General features: G+C 44.1%; 1 protein-coding gene across 1 annotated transcript in view; it reads left to right on the forward strand.

The window, feature by feature from the left end:
• Nucleotides 1–14,950, forward strand: part of LOC143962187 (uncharacterized) — a 392,669-nt gene that overhangs the window by 10,973 nt on the left and 366,746 nt on the right. Inside the window, exon 2 of the mRNA XM_077471519.1 lies at nucleotides 6,591–7,083. Coding sequence (XP_077327645.1) covers nucleotides 6,591–7,083 — 493 coding nt within the window. The remainder of the gene's footprint in view (nucleotides 1–6,590; nucleotides 7,084–14,950) is intronic.

The following is a 14,950-nucleotide window of genomic DNA, read 5'->3' on the forward strand; positions in this document are numbered from 1 at the left end:
CACCAGCTTCCCCCAGATTTATTTATCTTCTATACTCCCCCCTGAATACATGGGGACCCCATTCATCTGCCTTGTGCATCCAGAGTTTCGACTGTGATCTTTTGGACTTTTTGGAAATGAAGGATTTAAGTAAAATGTGAAGTGTTACTTTAATGAAAATATTTTCTTTCGGTGGCATTAGGTACCTGCTTGCATATCTCATGCTATCATGAATTACAGTGATAGATGAGGACGTGGCCAACATGTGGATGTAATATATAGCTCATGTTCCCATACAATGCTGACCACATTTTGTCCAGAAAGTTTGGCCTCCTGCAAACTCTTCCATAATATTCCCCCTAAAGATGCAAGCATGGCCCTTCTATGCCATATGATTCTAGGCATTTTTTTTACACCAACAGAAATTAGCCACATTCCGGGCTGCATAACAAATGATGCAATGCTTGGAAGAAGCCTATAATCCACTTCCAAGAAGTAAAAGAGCGTTATTTTGCCAGAACTCCGATACAGCATTGTGTTTACCTTGAATATAATAAAAATACATTGTTACTGCAATTTTATGCTAAGATTCATATGAAATACATAATATATAAAGGTGCATACAAAACTAGTGCTAAAAATATAATTAACTAATTAGTTGCACGTGGCGCTGTTACCTGTGTGCCTTTCAGTCAACACTCCCTAATCTTCTAGAAAATCATATCCCACATCATACAAAATGTGATAAATAATAAACACTTAGGTAAATACCCAAATTTACATTTAGATTAAGTGTACAGTGACATAAATGAACAAACGTGAATATAGTCCATCCGCCAAATACCAAAAAAAAATCTAAAATGTATAGAAAAATATATTATCTATAAAAATAAACCAAAAAAAAATTATATATAATATCCAAATAATAGAGAGTCTTTTTATAAAAGCGTGAGCAAATCTCCAGTGTTTAAGTCTCCTTATACACGTGACTCCTTCACCACACCATCCGTGCTTAATGACCCCCCTTCGTGAAAAAACTCACCAAATGCTAAGCCTTACACTCTCGTGTGAGGCAAAAGGGCTTGCAACAGATCTCTCAAGATGTAATTTGGATATCAGCACATCCGATTTTATCTTCTCCAATTGCGTACTTCAATGTGTATATATGAATACCTCAAAGAAAAATCACAGAGGGAGACCCCAATAGTGTAATACTGCAATCACTCTTTAATGTAAAAAATCGCACTCTTTATGCACTCACATGAACTTAAAAGGGTAAAATCACTTCAAAAGGATAAAGAAACTTGCTTCACAAATCCACTCCACAACAGCATTCTGAATACGTCGGGGCATTGGTGGTCACAGCGGACTTATTAGATACGGTACTGGATCACTTAATCTCACCCCTCCTCGTGCGTCCCGCCTGGTCCCACACAGCAGGTCCGTTCGAAAAAGGCGCCTTCAGATCAGATGATTCAGTTCACTTAGTCCTGTACCTCCTTCCCAGCTCCGTGTATGTCAGCTCAATGTTCACCAGATAGCCACGCCACTGATCTTACCAGAAAATGGGCATTTTGCAAGTTTCAGCTCACATTGATTTCAGTGAGGTTCTGGTTTGGCTTCCGAACGACTTTGAAGTTCGCCGAATCAGTGGCGTGGCTATCTGGTGAACATTGAGCTGACATACACGGAGCTGGGAAGGAGGTACAGGACTAAGTGAACTGAATCATCTGATCTGAAGGCGCCTTTTTCGAACGGACCTGCTGTGTGGGACCAGGCGGGACGCACGAGGAGGGGTGAGATTAAGTGATCCAGTACCGTATCTAATAAGTCCGCTGTGACCACCAATGCCCCGACGTATTCAGAATGCTGTTGTGGAGTGGATTTGTGAAGCAAGTTTCTTTATCCTTTTGAAGTGATTTTACCCTTTTAAGTTCATGTGAGTGCATAAAGAGTGCGATTTTTTACATTAAAGAGTGATTGCAGTATTACACTATTGGGGTCTCCCTCTGTGATTTTTCTTTGAGGTATTCATATATACACATTGAAGTACGCAATTGGAGAAGATAAAATCGGATGTGCTGATATCCAAATTACATCTTGAGAGATCTGTTGCAAGCCCTTTTGCCTCACACGAGAGTGTAAGGCTTAGCATTTGGTGAGTTTTTTCACGAAGGGGGGTCATTAAGCACGGATGGTGTGGTGAAGGAGTCACGTGTATAAGGAGACTTAAACACTGGAGATTTGCTCACGCTTTTATAAAAAGACTCTCTATTATTTGGATATTATATATAATTTTTTTTTGGTTTATTTTTATAGATAATATATTTTTCTATACATTTTAGATTTTTTTTTGGTATTTGGCGGATGGACTATATTCACGTTTGTTCATTTATGTCACTGTACACTTAATCTAAATGTAAATTTGGGTATTTACCTAAGTGTTTATTATTTATCACATTTTGTATGATGTGGGATATGATTTTCTAGAAGATTAGGGAGTGTTGACTGAAAGGCACACAGGTAACAGCGCCACGTGCAACTAATTAGTTAATTATATTTTTAGCACTAGTTTTGTATGCACCTTTATATATTTTGACAGTTTGTAACAAGTGGCAGCTAAGGTGTAGAATTTGTGTCATTTAAGCGCTGTGGTGATACACTAGGTAAAGGGTTCGGTGTGTGTGTATCTTTAATAATTTATATTAAATACATAAGCAGGCATATGTCTATGACATTATTCCGCTAACATTTGGATGCACATAATTGTATTATATGACATTAATTACATTTTATATATGTTACTCAAGTAATTTTAACTATATATGTTAGTGACATTGTGCATTTTAAGTAATTTCTATACAATGTATTATACACATATTTGCAAAGGGTTATTCAACATATATTTGCTTAACCACTTAACGACTGCCGCATGCCATTGTACGTCATCACAATGGCATGTACAGGCACAAGCACGTACATGTACGTGCTTGCCTTCCAGCGGGTGGGGGGTCCGATCGGACCCCCTCCCGCTGGATGCGGCAGTCCGGTTCGCTTCAGGAGCGATCCGGGATGAGGGGATGGCCGTTGGTTTCTAGCCATCCCCTCTCGATCGCTCCTGGCGAATGAGAAGCTTCCTCCCACTGTGTATTGTATACACAGGCAGGGAGGAAGTGATGTCATTCTCCTCGGGGCGGTCTTATTGACCGGACTACGAGGAGAGGACACAGTAAGTCTGCACCAAACACTACACTGACACTAACTAACACACAGGCACACAAACCCCCCCCCCCCCCCGATCGTGAGGAGTGAAATCAAAAATTTGCACCCTTAGAAACCCTGAAGGCAGTGATTGGTTTTCGGGGTGCCGTACGCAGCTAGACTCCCAAAAAGTCCAACATATGTGGTATCCTCGTACTCAGGAGAAGCAGCAGAATATATTTTGGGGTGCAATTCCACATATAACTATGGCATGTGTGAGCAATATATCATTTAGTGACAACTTTTTGTAAACTTTTTTTTTTTTGTGTCATTATTCAATCACTTGGGACTAAAAAAATATTCAATGGGCTCAACATGCCCCTCAGCAATTTCCTTGGGGTGTCTACTTTCCAAAATGGGGTCATTTGGGGGGGTTTTGTGTTATTTTGGAATTTTATGGCCTTCGAAACTGTGATAGGTAGTGAGGAGTGAAATCAAAAATTTGCACCCTTAGAAATCCTGAAGGCAGTGATTGGATTTCGGGGTGCCGTACGCGGCTAGACTCCCAAAAAGTCCCACATATGTGGTATCCCCGTACTCAGGAGAAGCAGCAGAATATATTTTGGGGTGCAATTCCACATATAACTATGGCATGTGTTAGCAATATATCATTTAGTGACAACTTTTTGTAAACTTTTTTTTTTGTGTCATTATTCAATCACTTGGGACAAAAAAAAATATTCAGTGGGCCCAACATGCCTCTCAGCAATTTCCTTGGGGTGTCTACTTTCCAAAATGGGGTCATTTGGGGGGGTTTGTACTGCCCTGCCATTTTAGCACCTCAAGAAATGAGCAATCATAAATTAAAAGCTGTGTAAATTCCAGAAAATGTACTCTAGTTTGTAGACGCTATAACTTTTGCAAAAACCAATAAATATACGCTTATTGACATTTCTTTTACTAAAGACATGTGGCTGAATACATTTTGCCCTAAATTTATGACTAAAATTGAGTTTATTCGATTTTTCTTATAACAAAAAGTAGAAAATATATTTTTTTCTCAAAATTTTTGGTCTTTTTCCATTTATATCACAAAAAATAAAAATCGCAGAGGCAATCAAATACCATCAAAAGAAAGCTCTATTTGTGGGAAGAAAAGGATGCAAATTTCGTTTGGGTACAACATTGCATGACCGCGCAATTACCAGTTAAAGCAGTGCAGTGCAAAATTGTAAAAAGACCTCTGGTCCTTAGGCTGAAAATTGGTCCGGGGCTAAAGTGGTTAAGGTAACACGGTAGCACCTTTCAGCTAGAGATGGAAGAAAATATGTCAAATAAATCTGTTTTCACATTGCAAAATATATAATGCAAAATAAATATTTCTAACATAAAGAAAAATTATAAATAGGAAATGTTAACTCTACAAATCACATGTGGAAATAAAATAGCCAAACAATATTCAGAATTAACTATAGACAAATGTTTTAGTGACACCAGCAATTATTTCAGTGAACCTTTGGGCCTTTGTTATATCACAGATCATATGTGTGGATAGCAGGGGCGGATCGGGGGGCAACGGGGCAATTGATCCCTTTTAAGAAAATAGTGAGCAGGCGGGCGGATGAGTGGACAGGCAGGCCAGTGAGCAGGCTGGTGGGTGTCATAAACCAGATTTGACCAGAATTGTGTCACTGCGACAGAGTGAACCAAACTTAAGTAGGTGAAAGTAAGTACGTTTATTACGGTAGATGCATATAAATGTGAATAGACCACCAATACAAAACAGAGTGAGAAAACTAAACAATCAAACAGTGATAACAAACCAACCAGCATATATAGCAAAACGAAATACCAGAAGTGTAGTCAAGCCAGGCCAGGGTCATAAACAGGAGATCAGCAGATGGGGGCCAGGAGTAAACAGACAGGGGCAAGGTGGAAGGGATCAGGCTACAGGGCAAGGATGCAGAGATATAGGTACAGATACAAACAGGTACAGTATACAGGAATCAGGGATCAGGTTCAGGATAACAGGTAAACAGGATGCAGATCAGGGCACAAGGACAATACAAGGGCAAGGTGTGTATGTACTTGCCGGGTATTTATACTATTACCTGCTATCAAGCTCAGGTAATGCCTGACTGCAGAAGGTAATATCTGATCCACACTGCCAGGATCCATCCACTGGTGGACACCAGTACTGCAGCCCAAAGATGACATAACACCAGCAAGGGAAAGCTATCCTGACAGTTCCAAACTGCTAGGAGACACCTGCTGGTGGACCTCAGTACTGCACGCCAAATGATAGATATTACCAGTGGATGGAACCTTTCCTGACAGTACTCCCCCTCAAAGGAGTGACCTCCGGATGAGCCAACTAGCCATTGCTGGGGAAAGTCCATGGAATCAAGCCGGGCAGCGGGCAGAGTCACATCAAGTTGGGCATGAGAAAGGTCCATGGCTTTAAACCGAGCAAAGTTCAGCTCAAGCAGGGCAGTGGGTACAGACACATCAGGCTGGGCAATAAGTACATCAAGCTGGGTAACCGGCACAGGAACCTCAAACTGAGTAGCAGGCACATTGAGCTGGGCAGCAGGCACATCGAGTCGGGTGGCAGGCACATCGAACTGGGCAACAGGCACATCGAACTGAGCAACAGGCACATCGAACTGGACAACAGGCATGGGCAAATCAAGCTGGGCAGCAGGAAAATTGAGCTGGGCAGCAGGCATAGGCACAACAATCTGGGCAGCAGGCAGGGGCACAGCAAGCTGGGCAGCAGGCATGGCACATCAAGCTGGGCAGCAGGCATGGGTACATCAAGCTGGGCAGCAGGCATAGAGATTTCAAGCTGGGCAGCAGGCACGGGCACATCAAGCTGGGTAGAAGACAGGGGCAAATCAGGCTGGGCAGCAGACAGTGGCACATCAGGCTGGGCAACAGTCAGGGACTCATCAGGCTGGGCAGCAGACAGGAACACATCAGGCTGAGCAGCAGACAGGAACACATATCCGGCTGGGCAGCAGGCTCCAAAGGCCAGGAAACGAGCAATGCACCCTCAGACCGAGCAAACAGGCACTGTAACCTCAGACCGGGAAATGGGCACCGGAACATTAGACCGGAAAACAGGCACCAGAACCTCAGACCGGAAAACAGGCACCAGAACCTCAGATTGGGAAATGGGCACTGGAACTTCAGACCGGGAAACGGGCACTGGAACCTCAGACCAGGAAACAAGCACCGGAACCTCAGACCGGGAAAAAGGCAGCGGAACCCCAGACCGGGGAACAGGCACCAGAACCTCAGACCGGGAAACAGACACTGGAACCTCAGGCCGGCAACAGGCACCAGTACTTCAGGCTGGAACGCTGGCTCTGGCTCTTCAGGCTGGAACGCTGGCTCTGGCTCTTCAGGCTGGAATGCTGGCTTTGGGACTTCAGGCTGGAATGCTATCTCTGCCACTTCAGACTGGAATGCTGGCTCTGGCACTTCGGTCTAGAATACTGGCTCTGGCACTTCAGGCTGGAAGACTGGCTCTGGCACTTCAGGCTAGAAGACTGGCTCTGGCACTTCAGGCTGGAACGCTGGCTCTGGCACTTCAGGCTGGAATGCTAGCTCTGGCACTTCGGGCAGAAAGACTGGCTCTGGCACTTCAGGCAGAAAGACTGGCTCTGGCACTTCAGGCTGGAAGACTGACTGTGGCACTTAGGGCTGGAAAACTGACCCTGGCACTTCGGGCTGGAACACTGACACTTTGGGCTGGTGCACTGGAAATTCAGGCTGGAGCACTGGCACTGACATTTCAGGCTGGAATATTGGCACTGGAAATTCAGGCTGGGATACTGGGACCGGAACATCAGGCTGGAATACTGGCACTGGAACTTCAGGTTGGACAGCAAGCAGAAGGTTGTCACAGTCAGGTTCAGTATCATTCGAGGTAGACTGTAGCAACTTGGCTGGTGAGGATGCAGATTGGGTTACTGGCAGGATTGTGTGTGTTGGAAAGAACTTCAATTTCTTTATTAGCTTGGCTACTGAAGTTCTATAAGTAACTGCAGGACTGTAGGTATTGGATGAAGCAGACTGGAGAGGAGGGCTAGAGAGGAGGGCTAGAATATGGCAGGGAAGAGGGAACAGTGGTTAGGGGAAGTTGTTGTAGGCAACTGAGAAGAGGCAGGTGGGTTCAAGGTGCAGGGAGCAGAAACAGGATATGAGTATTTGGTTGGGGGTAGCATGTACTGGGCTGCGACTGAGGTTGTCATGGGTGATGGGGAAACATACATTTGAGTAGGCAGGTGTCTGATGGCAGAGGGGGTTTGTTTGGCTGGGGGTGGTTGCATCATGTCAGACCATGCCAAAAGTATAGGTTGTGCAATTTGTAGTGTTAAATCTCCCTGTCTAACAAAAGACTGAGCAGACACAATGCACTCAGCAATCACCTGTGGGGAACAGGCCGAGTAGTGCTCACAAAAATTGGCGGGATTATCTTCAAAAAGCCACACTAGGGATACAACCTGATTCACACTAAAAGGAGGGGAGAAATCATCCTGGCCCTCTGGAATGCAGGGCAGGGCCAACTCAGTACAGACCTTGATCAAAGGCTGCACCTCCCCAAACAGTATCTAACTCTGATAGACCTGGGAGTGAGCCAAATGGATAGTTTCAAACAACTGGTCACTAGACCATCCTTTCAAAGCCTGGTGGCAATATTCACCACTTTCAGATGGCAGCAGAGAAAAATAAATAACCTCATCGGCATTCATGTTTGCAAGCAAACTGAATCAACAACGTTTCCCCTGTGCAACCACTTCTGGTCAGCGATGGCCCTGATATTCTGTCATAAACCAGATGTGACCAGAAATGTGTGACTGCGACAGAGTGAACAAAACTTAAGTAGGTGAAAGTAAGAAAGTTTATTAAGGTAAATGCATATAAATGTGAATGCACCACCAATACAAAACAGAGTGAGAAAACCAAACAACCAAACAGTGATAACAAACCAACCAGCATATATAGCAAAAAGGAATACCAGAATTGTAGTCAAGCCAGGCCAGGGTCATAGACAGGAAATCAGCAGATGGGGGCCAGGAGTAAACAGACAGGGACACGGTGGAAGGGATCAGGCTGCAGGGCAAAGATCCAGGGATACAGGAACAGATACAAACAGGTGCAGGATACAGGAATCAGGGATCAGGATCAGGGTAAACAGGATGCAAGTCAGGGCACAAGGACAATACCAGGGTAAGGTGTGTGTGCACTTGCCAGGTATTTATACTATTGCCTGCTATCAATATTTAGGTGATGCCCAACTGCAGAAGGTAATATATGATCCATACTGCCAGGATCCATCCGCTGGTGGACAGTACTGTGGCCCAAAAAAGACATAACACCAGCAGGGAAAAGCTCTCCTGACAGTTCCAAACTGCTAGGAGACACCTGCTGGTGGACCTCAGTACTGCACACCCAATAATAGATATTACCAGTGTATGGAACCTTTCCTGACAGTGGGTGAGCCGAGCGGGCGGGTGGGCAGGCAGTCATGCCAGTAAGTGCCCGGTGGGTGAGCGAGAGGGCAGGACAGTGAGTGGGCGGGCAGACTAGCAAAGAGATGACGTTATCTTTCACTGCCCACCCTGCCTCACTGCAGTTCCACCCTCACTGTGCAGCTGCGGGCAGCAGAGAGATTACATCAGAAGCCTATTTCTCTGCTGTAGCTATTGTTGCAGGATAGTGACAATATGTATCTAGTGGCAGGCAACATGGCAAATGACAATCCGCATCTTGTGGCAAGTGACAATCCACATATTGTGGCAGGGGATATGGCAAGTGACAATCTGCATCTTGTGGTAGGTGACATGGCAAGTGATAATCTACATCTGTTGGCAGGTGACATGGCAAGTTCAATCCGCATCTGGTGACAGGGGATGTGGCAAGTGACATTCCGCATCTGGTGGCAGGTGACGTGGCAAGTGACAATACTCATTTGGTGGCAGGTGACATGGCAAGTGACAATCGGCATCTGGTGGCAGACAACATGGCAAGTGACAATCCACATCTGGTGGCAGGTGACGTGGCAAGTGACAATCCGCACCTGAAGGCAGATAACGTGGAAAGTGACAAGCTGCATCTGAAGGCAGGTGATGTGGAAAGTGACAAGCTGCATCTGGTGGCAGGCAATGTGGCAAGTGACAATCCACGTCTGGTGACAGGTGACGTGGCAAGGGACAAGCTGCATCTGGTGGCAGGTGATGGTGGCAAGTGACACACTCAGGGCTCCCACTGATTCTGCATTATGGTGAGTTGAACCATTTCATTTATATTGCAATGTAATAATTAGAAGGAATGCACTTTAATCATCCTGACACCATATCAATTATGGTGCCATGATGATTGAAGTGCCAACACCAGCCATTTCCCCGACAATTTGGCCAGAAAAAAATATTTTCTGGCAGTGCCCCTCCCAAGACTAGACTCTGGATCCACCCCTGGTGGATAGCTCTTCTAAATATATAGAAAAATACTGAGTTTTATACATTTTAGAAGAAAAAGTTATTCGACCTCAAAAATAAATAACGCCTTTGAATGTTACATGAATGAATGAATGAATGAAGTGATCAAAGCACATTTCTAAATGGTAAATGAGTACCAGGTACTAAGTGAAATCTATCCAATATATACATAAGTAGAGTGATCCAAAGAATGTACAAAACCACAAAATGAACTCTATCCAAAATAGATATTAAAGTCCAAAATATCCAAATAATGTTGATGATAATGGTGACAGTGAGTAATGTCCAAACAGATGAAAGCATAATAAATCTTTTATATAATAAACACAAATGTTTCTTAAATGTCAATCTTCATGACTATACAGCCACTTAGTGCTCACAGAGCCCTTACCTCCATATTGAGTATGTTAAGCCTCAAGGATATCCTGTGATGGAAGCAGGTACACAGCACACAAATCTCCAATTGGTGCCCGTATGGGGGATTCTGAGTGTGGATGATGATCTGTCAGGTTCTAGCTTCTCTCTGCTGTAGACCAAATTTACCTCCGGATCTCCCAGTGACACGGTTACCATCTGGTATCGACCATTAAAGAAAGCATAAAAGAGAGCACCACTTCCGGTTTGCGCGAACATCTGGCCATGCCCTACACATTATATCATGACACGTGACTTCATCAGACTTTACAATTTGAATGTAACATGTTGTCTCTGGAAATGAGAAGAAATATTTCCAGGGGAATCTGCAGAATGGAATTATTTTTGTTACAAGACAATAGACAGAAAGCTTCTAAGTCCAGGCATACAGTTGTACATTATTACTCTGCAGGTCTTAGTGGATAAGCATATACAGATTTATAGGGTGGATATAGAGACTATAAATGAAATATATAGAGGAAACAATTGATGCAGATCTTGGAATAAAAATGAGCTCAGTGCCAGTGGTTATTTTGCACTAGGTTTCCAAAAATATATGAATCAGATTGAATCATTAGAACTTGTATTAAAGAAAATGAAGTGCTACATCTAAAATCACAGTTGACGATTCTAATGATAATGCTTCAACATTCAGTCATCCATTTTACCAAGCTAGTGTGATCCAAAATGCTCCTAAAGGATCAATAGCAATAAAAGGAAATGCCAAAGATCAGACCAGGGAAAACATGGAGATGTATCATACATATTTGTTAAAAAAGCAAATGAATATATCACCAATGTTTAGTTTAGACAAGCAGCATACAGGGGAAATAAAAGTTATTGAGGAAGTCGATTTTGAACAGAAATACAAAATATAAATAGATGCTATGTATAATGGTTTGGACATTGTAAGGTTCAGGTGACTATAGATGTCAATGACAATTCCCCTAAAATGACAGTGACTTCACTTTATGAAAAGCAATCCAGTTGGTTCCCATGTGTATACAGCATATATGTGATTTTTTACATTTTGAGATATTCTGATCATGGTCCTTGTATAATACATGTGATGTCAGGTTTTATTATTAGAATATTTAACTGGTAATAATATTGTACCATTGATAAGGTAGTGTAATTGCACAAAGTTGAAACTGCAAAGAGACAGCTTTATTTATGCTTATCGTTATGGTACACATTATGACATTTATCCTCGACATGTTAATTGCTATGGTATAACTCTATTGGTCTACAAGAGCCTGGCCACCACTACTTAGACATTAAGTTAATCTAGTGAAAAAACTTGATAAATTCAGCGCCAACTATAAAATCAAGTGATATTAGTAACTAAATACAATAAATAAGCAGCTGTCCCTGCTGAAGTGAAAATGTTCACTTTAAAAAACAAAAGCTGACAAAAGGCATGACACTACTAATCACTCAAATTAGTCCAAATAAAGTGAAAAATTATGTTAAAAAAACAGAAAGACCAAAACACCAAAAAATGTTAAAAAAAAGTGAAAAAAGTTATTTCAAAAAGATCCTCCAATCACTGTGCTGTAAAGTGTTTATTGACTTCTTATCCTGTAAGTGTGCTCCACCACAGTGTGCTTAAAAATGCACACTCACAAACCATAAACATTTATAATGCCCCAAACATTTAAATTTGGATATTCAGATGGAATGTCTCAGATCATTCTCCAGATGGTTATATACATGGTGGAGTGATGGCTTCCAAGTGCACAGGCACTCTAGGTATAATCCTCTCACTTAGCCAGATAAATCATAAGGCCAAAGAAGATGATATGCAATATACTGTAATATATTTTTTTTAAAACCCGAGAAAGACACATTAAAAATACACTTACATTTCCAGGTGCTTCGGTCAGCACCAACACTTATAGCCTAAAAGGTAAAAGCCATTGCCTCCCTGCTAGTGAAGAGCTGACATGCGTTCCAGGGACCGGACGTGCAGGGTTCCTATAAAAAGTGACATCAGTCAGGAAGCTTCCTGATGATGAACTTCCTGCAAAATGCATGTGCCATACCCTTTTTCAGTTTTTATTAAGATAATCTATATGTCTATCGACTTCAACAAAATTACAGCTTTAGCATTATAATATGGATCTCCGAAAACATGGCTGTCAATGTTTATATGCCATGTCAATGTTTACATGTCATGTGAATAGGAAAATGGCCATTAGGTCAATTATGTGTTGACTTCAACAAAATGGCTACCGCCTAATAAACATTTACATGCATTATACAAGGCCTCTTCCCCCCTGAGGAAGTCACATGATTGGGTTTGATTTTTTTTTTATGTGAGTGTATTGAACATTGAATAAATGAGTGCTGGTTTTTAATACTACACTATGGGAGCCCTGTATCTTTGCTTCTTCTACTGAGAGTTATGCAGAATGACCACATGAATAAATAAGCAAATTTAAAGAATCCACATTCCCATTCTGTAGAACAAGGCAAAGTGATCCTAATGCCACGTACACACGTAGCCGACCATCCGGCGGACTTAGTCCGCCGGACTTCCCGCCGGACTGTCCGCCGGACTTTCCGAACGGACTACTTGCCCACACACAGCACTTTTTCAGCGGACTAATACGGCGTACTAAGTCCGCCGTACTATCCGCCGTACTTTTGAAATGAACGGACTCGCCCACACACGCGGAGGAAAGTCTGCTCATTTTGAGCACATCTCCAGGTAGGCGGGGCCCGCTAAGGAGACATCGCTAGCCCCGTCACCTGGTATGGACTTAAAGGGGAACCCCAATGCCGAAAAAATCGGCACGGGGTCCCCCCAGGTCCACATCAGACTCTTGTCCTAGCACGCTACCCGGCTGACCAGGAAAGGGGGGGATGAGCGAGCACCCCCCCCTCTTGAGCCTTACCAGGCCGCGTTCCCTCAACATGGGGGGTACCTTGGGGAAGGGGGGGCCGCGCTGCCCCCCCACCCCAAAGCACCTTGTCCCCATGTTGATGAGGACAAGGGCCTCTTCCCGACAATCCTGACCGTTGGTTGTCGGGGTCTGCAGGCGGGGGCTTATCGGAATCCGGGAGCCCCTTTAATAAGGGGGCCCCCGGATACCGGCCCCCCACCCTATGTGAATGAGTATGGGGTACAATGTACCCCTACCCATTCACCTGTAAAATAAAGTACAAAAAACACAACACACAAGGGTTAAAATAGTTTTCTCGCCGGACTCCTCCACTATCTTCTTCTAGCTCTTTTACTAGCGGAGGAGCCTGGCTTTCTTCCTCGCCGCCGCCCTCTTCTTCTGACTTCGGGGGTCTTGTCCCCCTCTTCCGTTCTTCTGCCGGGCCACCGCGCCTTCTTATAGCTCTTTTACAGGCGGTGGCCCGGTCTTCTGTCGCCGCTGTCGTCGATGTTGTCGCCGCCTTCTGTTCTTCTGTTCTTCTCTTCAGATGTTGCCTCGTCGCTCCCTCCGCTCACAATGACGGGGACTGGGCGCGCGGCGACTTATATAGGGACATCGCCGGATGTCCCCGCCTATTATGATGTCACAGTCCCAGCATCCTCTGGGACTGTGACACCATAATGGGCGGGGGCATCATCCGGTGATGTCCCTATATAAGTCGCCGTGCGTCACGTCAGAGCCATTGTGAGCGGAGGGAGCGACGAGGCAACATCTGAAGAGAAGAACAAAAGAACAGAAGGCGGCGACGACAGCGACGACAGCGGCGACAGAAGACCGGGCAACCGCCTGTAAAAGAGCTATAAGAAGGCGCGGTGGCCCGGCAGAAGAACCCGAAGAGGGGGACAAGACCCCCGAAGTCGGAAGAAGAGGGTGGCGGTGAGGAAGCAAGCTGGGCTCCTCCTCCAGGGGCAAACAAGGCTCTTAGGTCTGGTATGGATTTTAAGGGGAACCCCCTTACAGGAAAAAAAACGGCATGGGGTCCCCCAAAATCCATACCAAACCCCTATGTGAGCACGCAGCCTGGCCAGTCAGGAAATGGGGTGGGGAGGAGCAAGCGCCCCCTCCTCCTTAACCGTGCCAGGCCGCATGCCCTCAACATGGGTAGGTGGGTGCTTTGGGGAAGGGGGACGTCCTGCGGCCCCCTACCCCAAAGAACCTTGTCCCCATACAGTATGTGCTCATGCTACAAAAATGCTATTGAATAATGTGAACCAGTGTTCCATTAAGTTAAAAAAAATATTTCTGTGTACACATAATTGGTTGATTACAGTGAACACAGCCTCATACTAATCTCTAAGCTCAGTGAAAATTCACTTTGCAAAGTGAACGTAGGTATAATTAATGGTATTTTTTAACCACTTGCCTACTGGGCACTTTTACCCCATTCCTGCCCAGGCCAATTTTCAGCTTTCAACACTGTTGCACTTTGAATGACAATTGCACGGTCATGCAACACTATACCTAAGTGACATTTTTTTTTTCACACAAATAGAGCTTTCTTTTAGTGGTATTTAATCACAACTGAAGTTTTTATTTTTTGCTAAATAAACCAATTAAGACCAACAAATTTGAAAAAAACTAACGTTTTAATAGTTTGTTATATAATTTTGCAAACAGGTCATTTTTCTCTTTCACTGATGAGGCTGCACTGATGGGCACTGATAGGCTGCACTGATGGGCAATAATGAGGCTGCATTGATAGGTGGCACTGATGGGCACTAATAGGTGGCACTGCTGGGCACTGATAGGCAGCACTAATAGGCGGCACTGATGGACTCTGACAGGTGGCACTGATTGACACCGATGGGCACAGATGAGCTCTGATAGGCAGCAATGATAGGTGACACTGATGAGGAAGCACTAACGTGCAATGATTCACAGCATTGGTGGACACAGATTGGC

Source organism: Lithobates pipiens, unplaced genomic scaffold (genome assembly GCF_037356315.1).
Source record: "Lithobates pipiens isolate NorthernLeopardFrog02 unplaced genomic scaffold, aLitPip1_a1.2 Scaffold_8, whole genome shotgun sequence".
Taxonomy (NCBI): domain Eukaryota; kingdom Metazoa; phylum Chordata; class Amphibia; order Anura; family Ranidae; genus Lithobates; species Lithobates pipiens.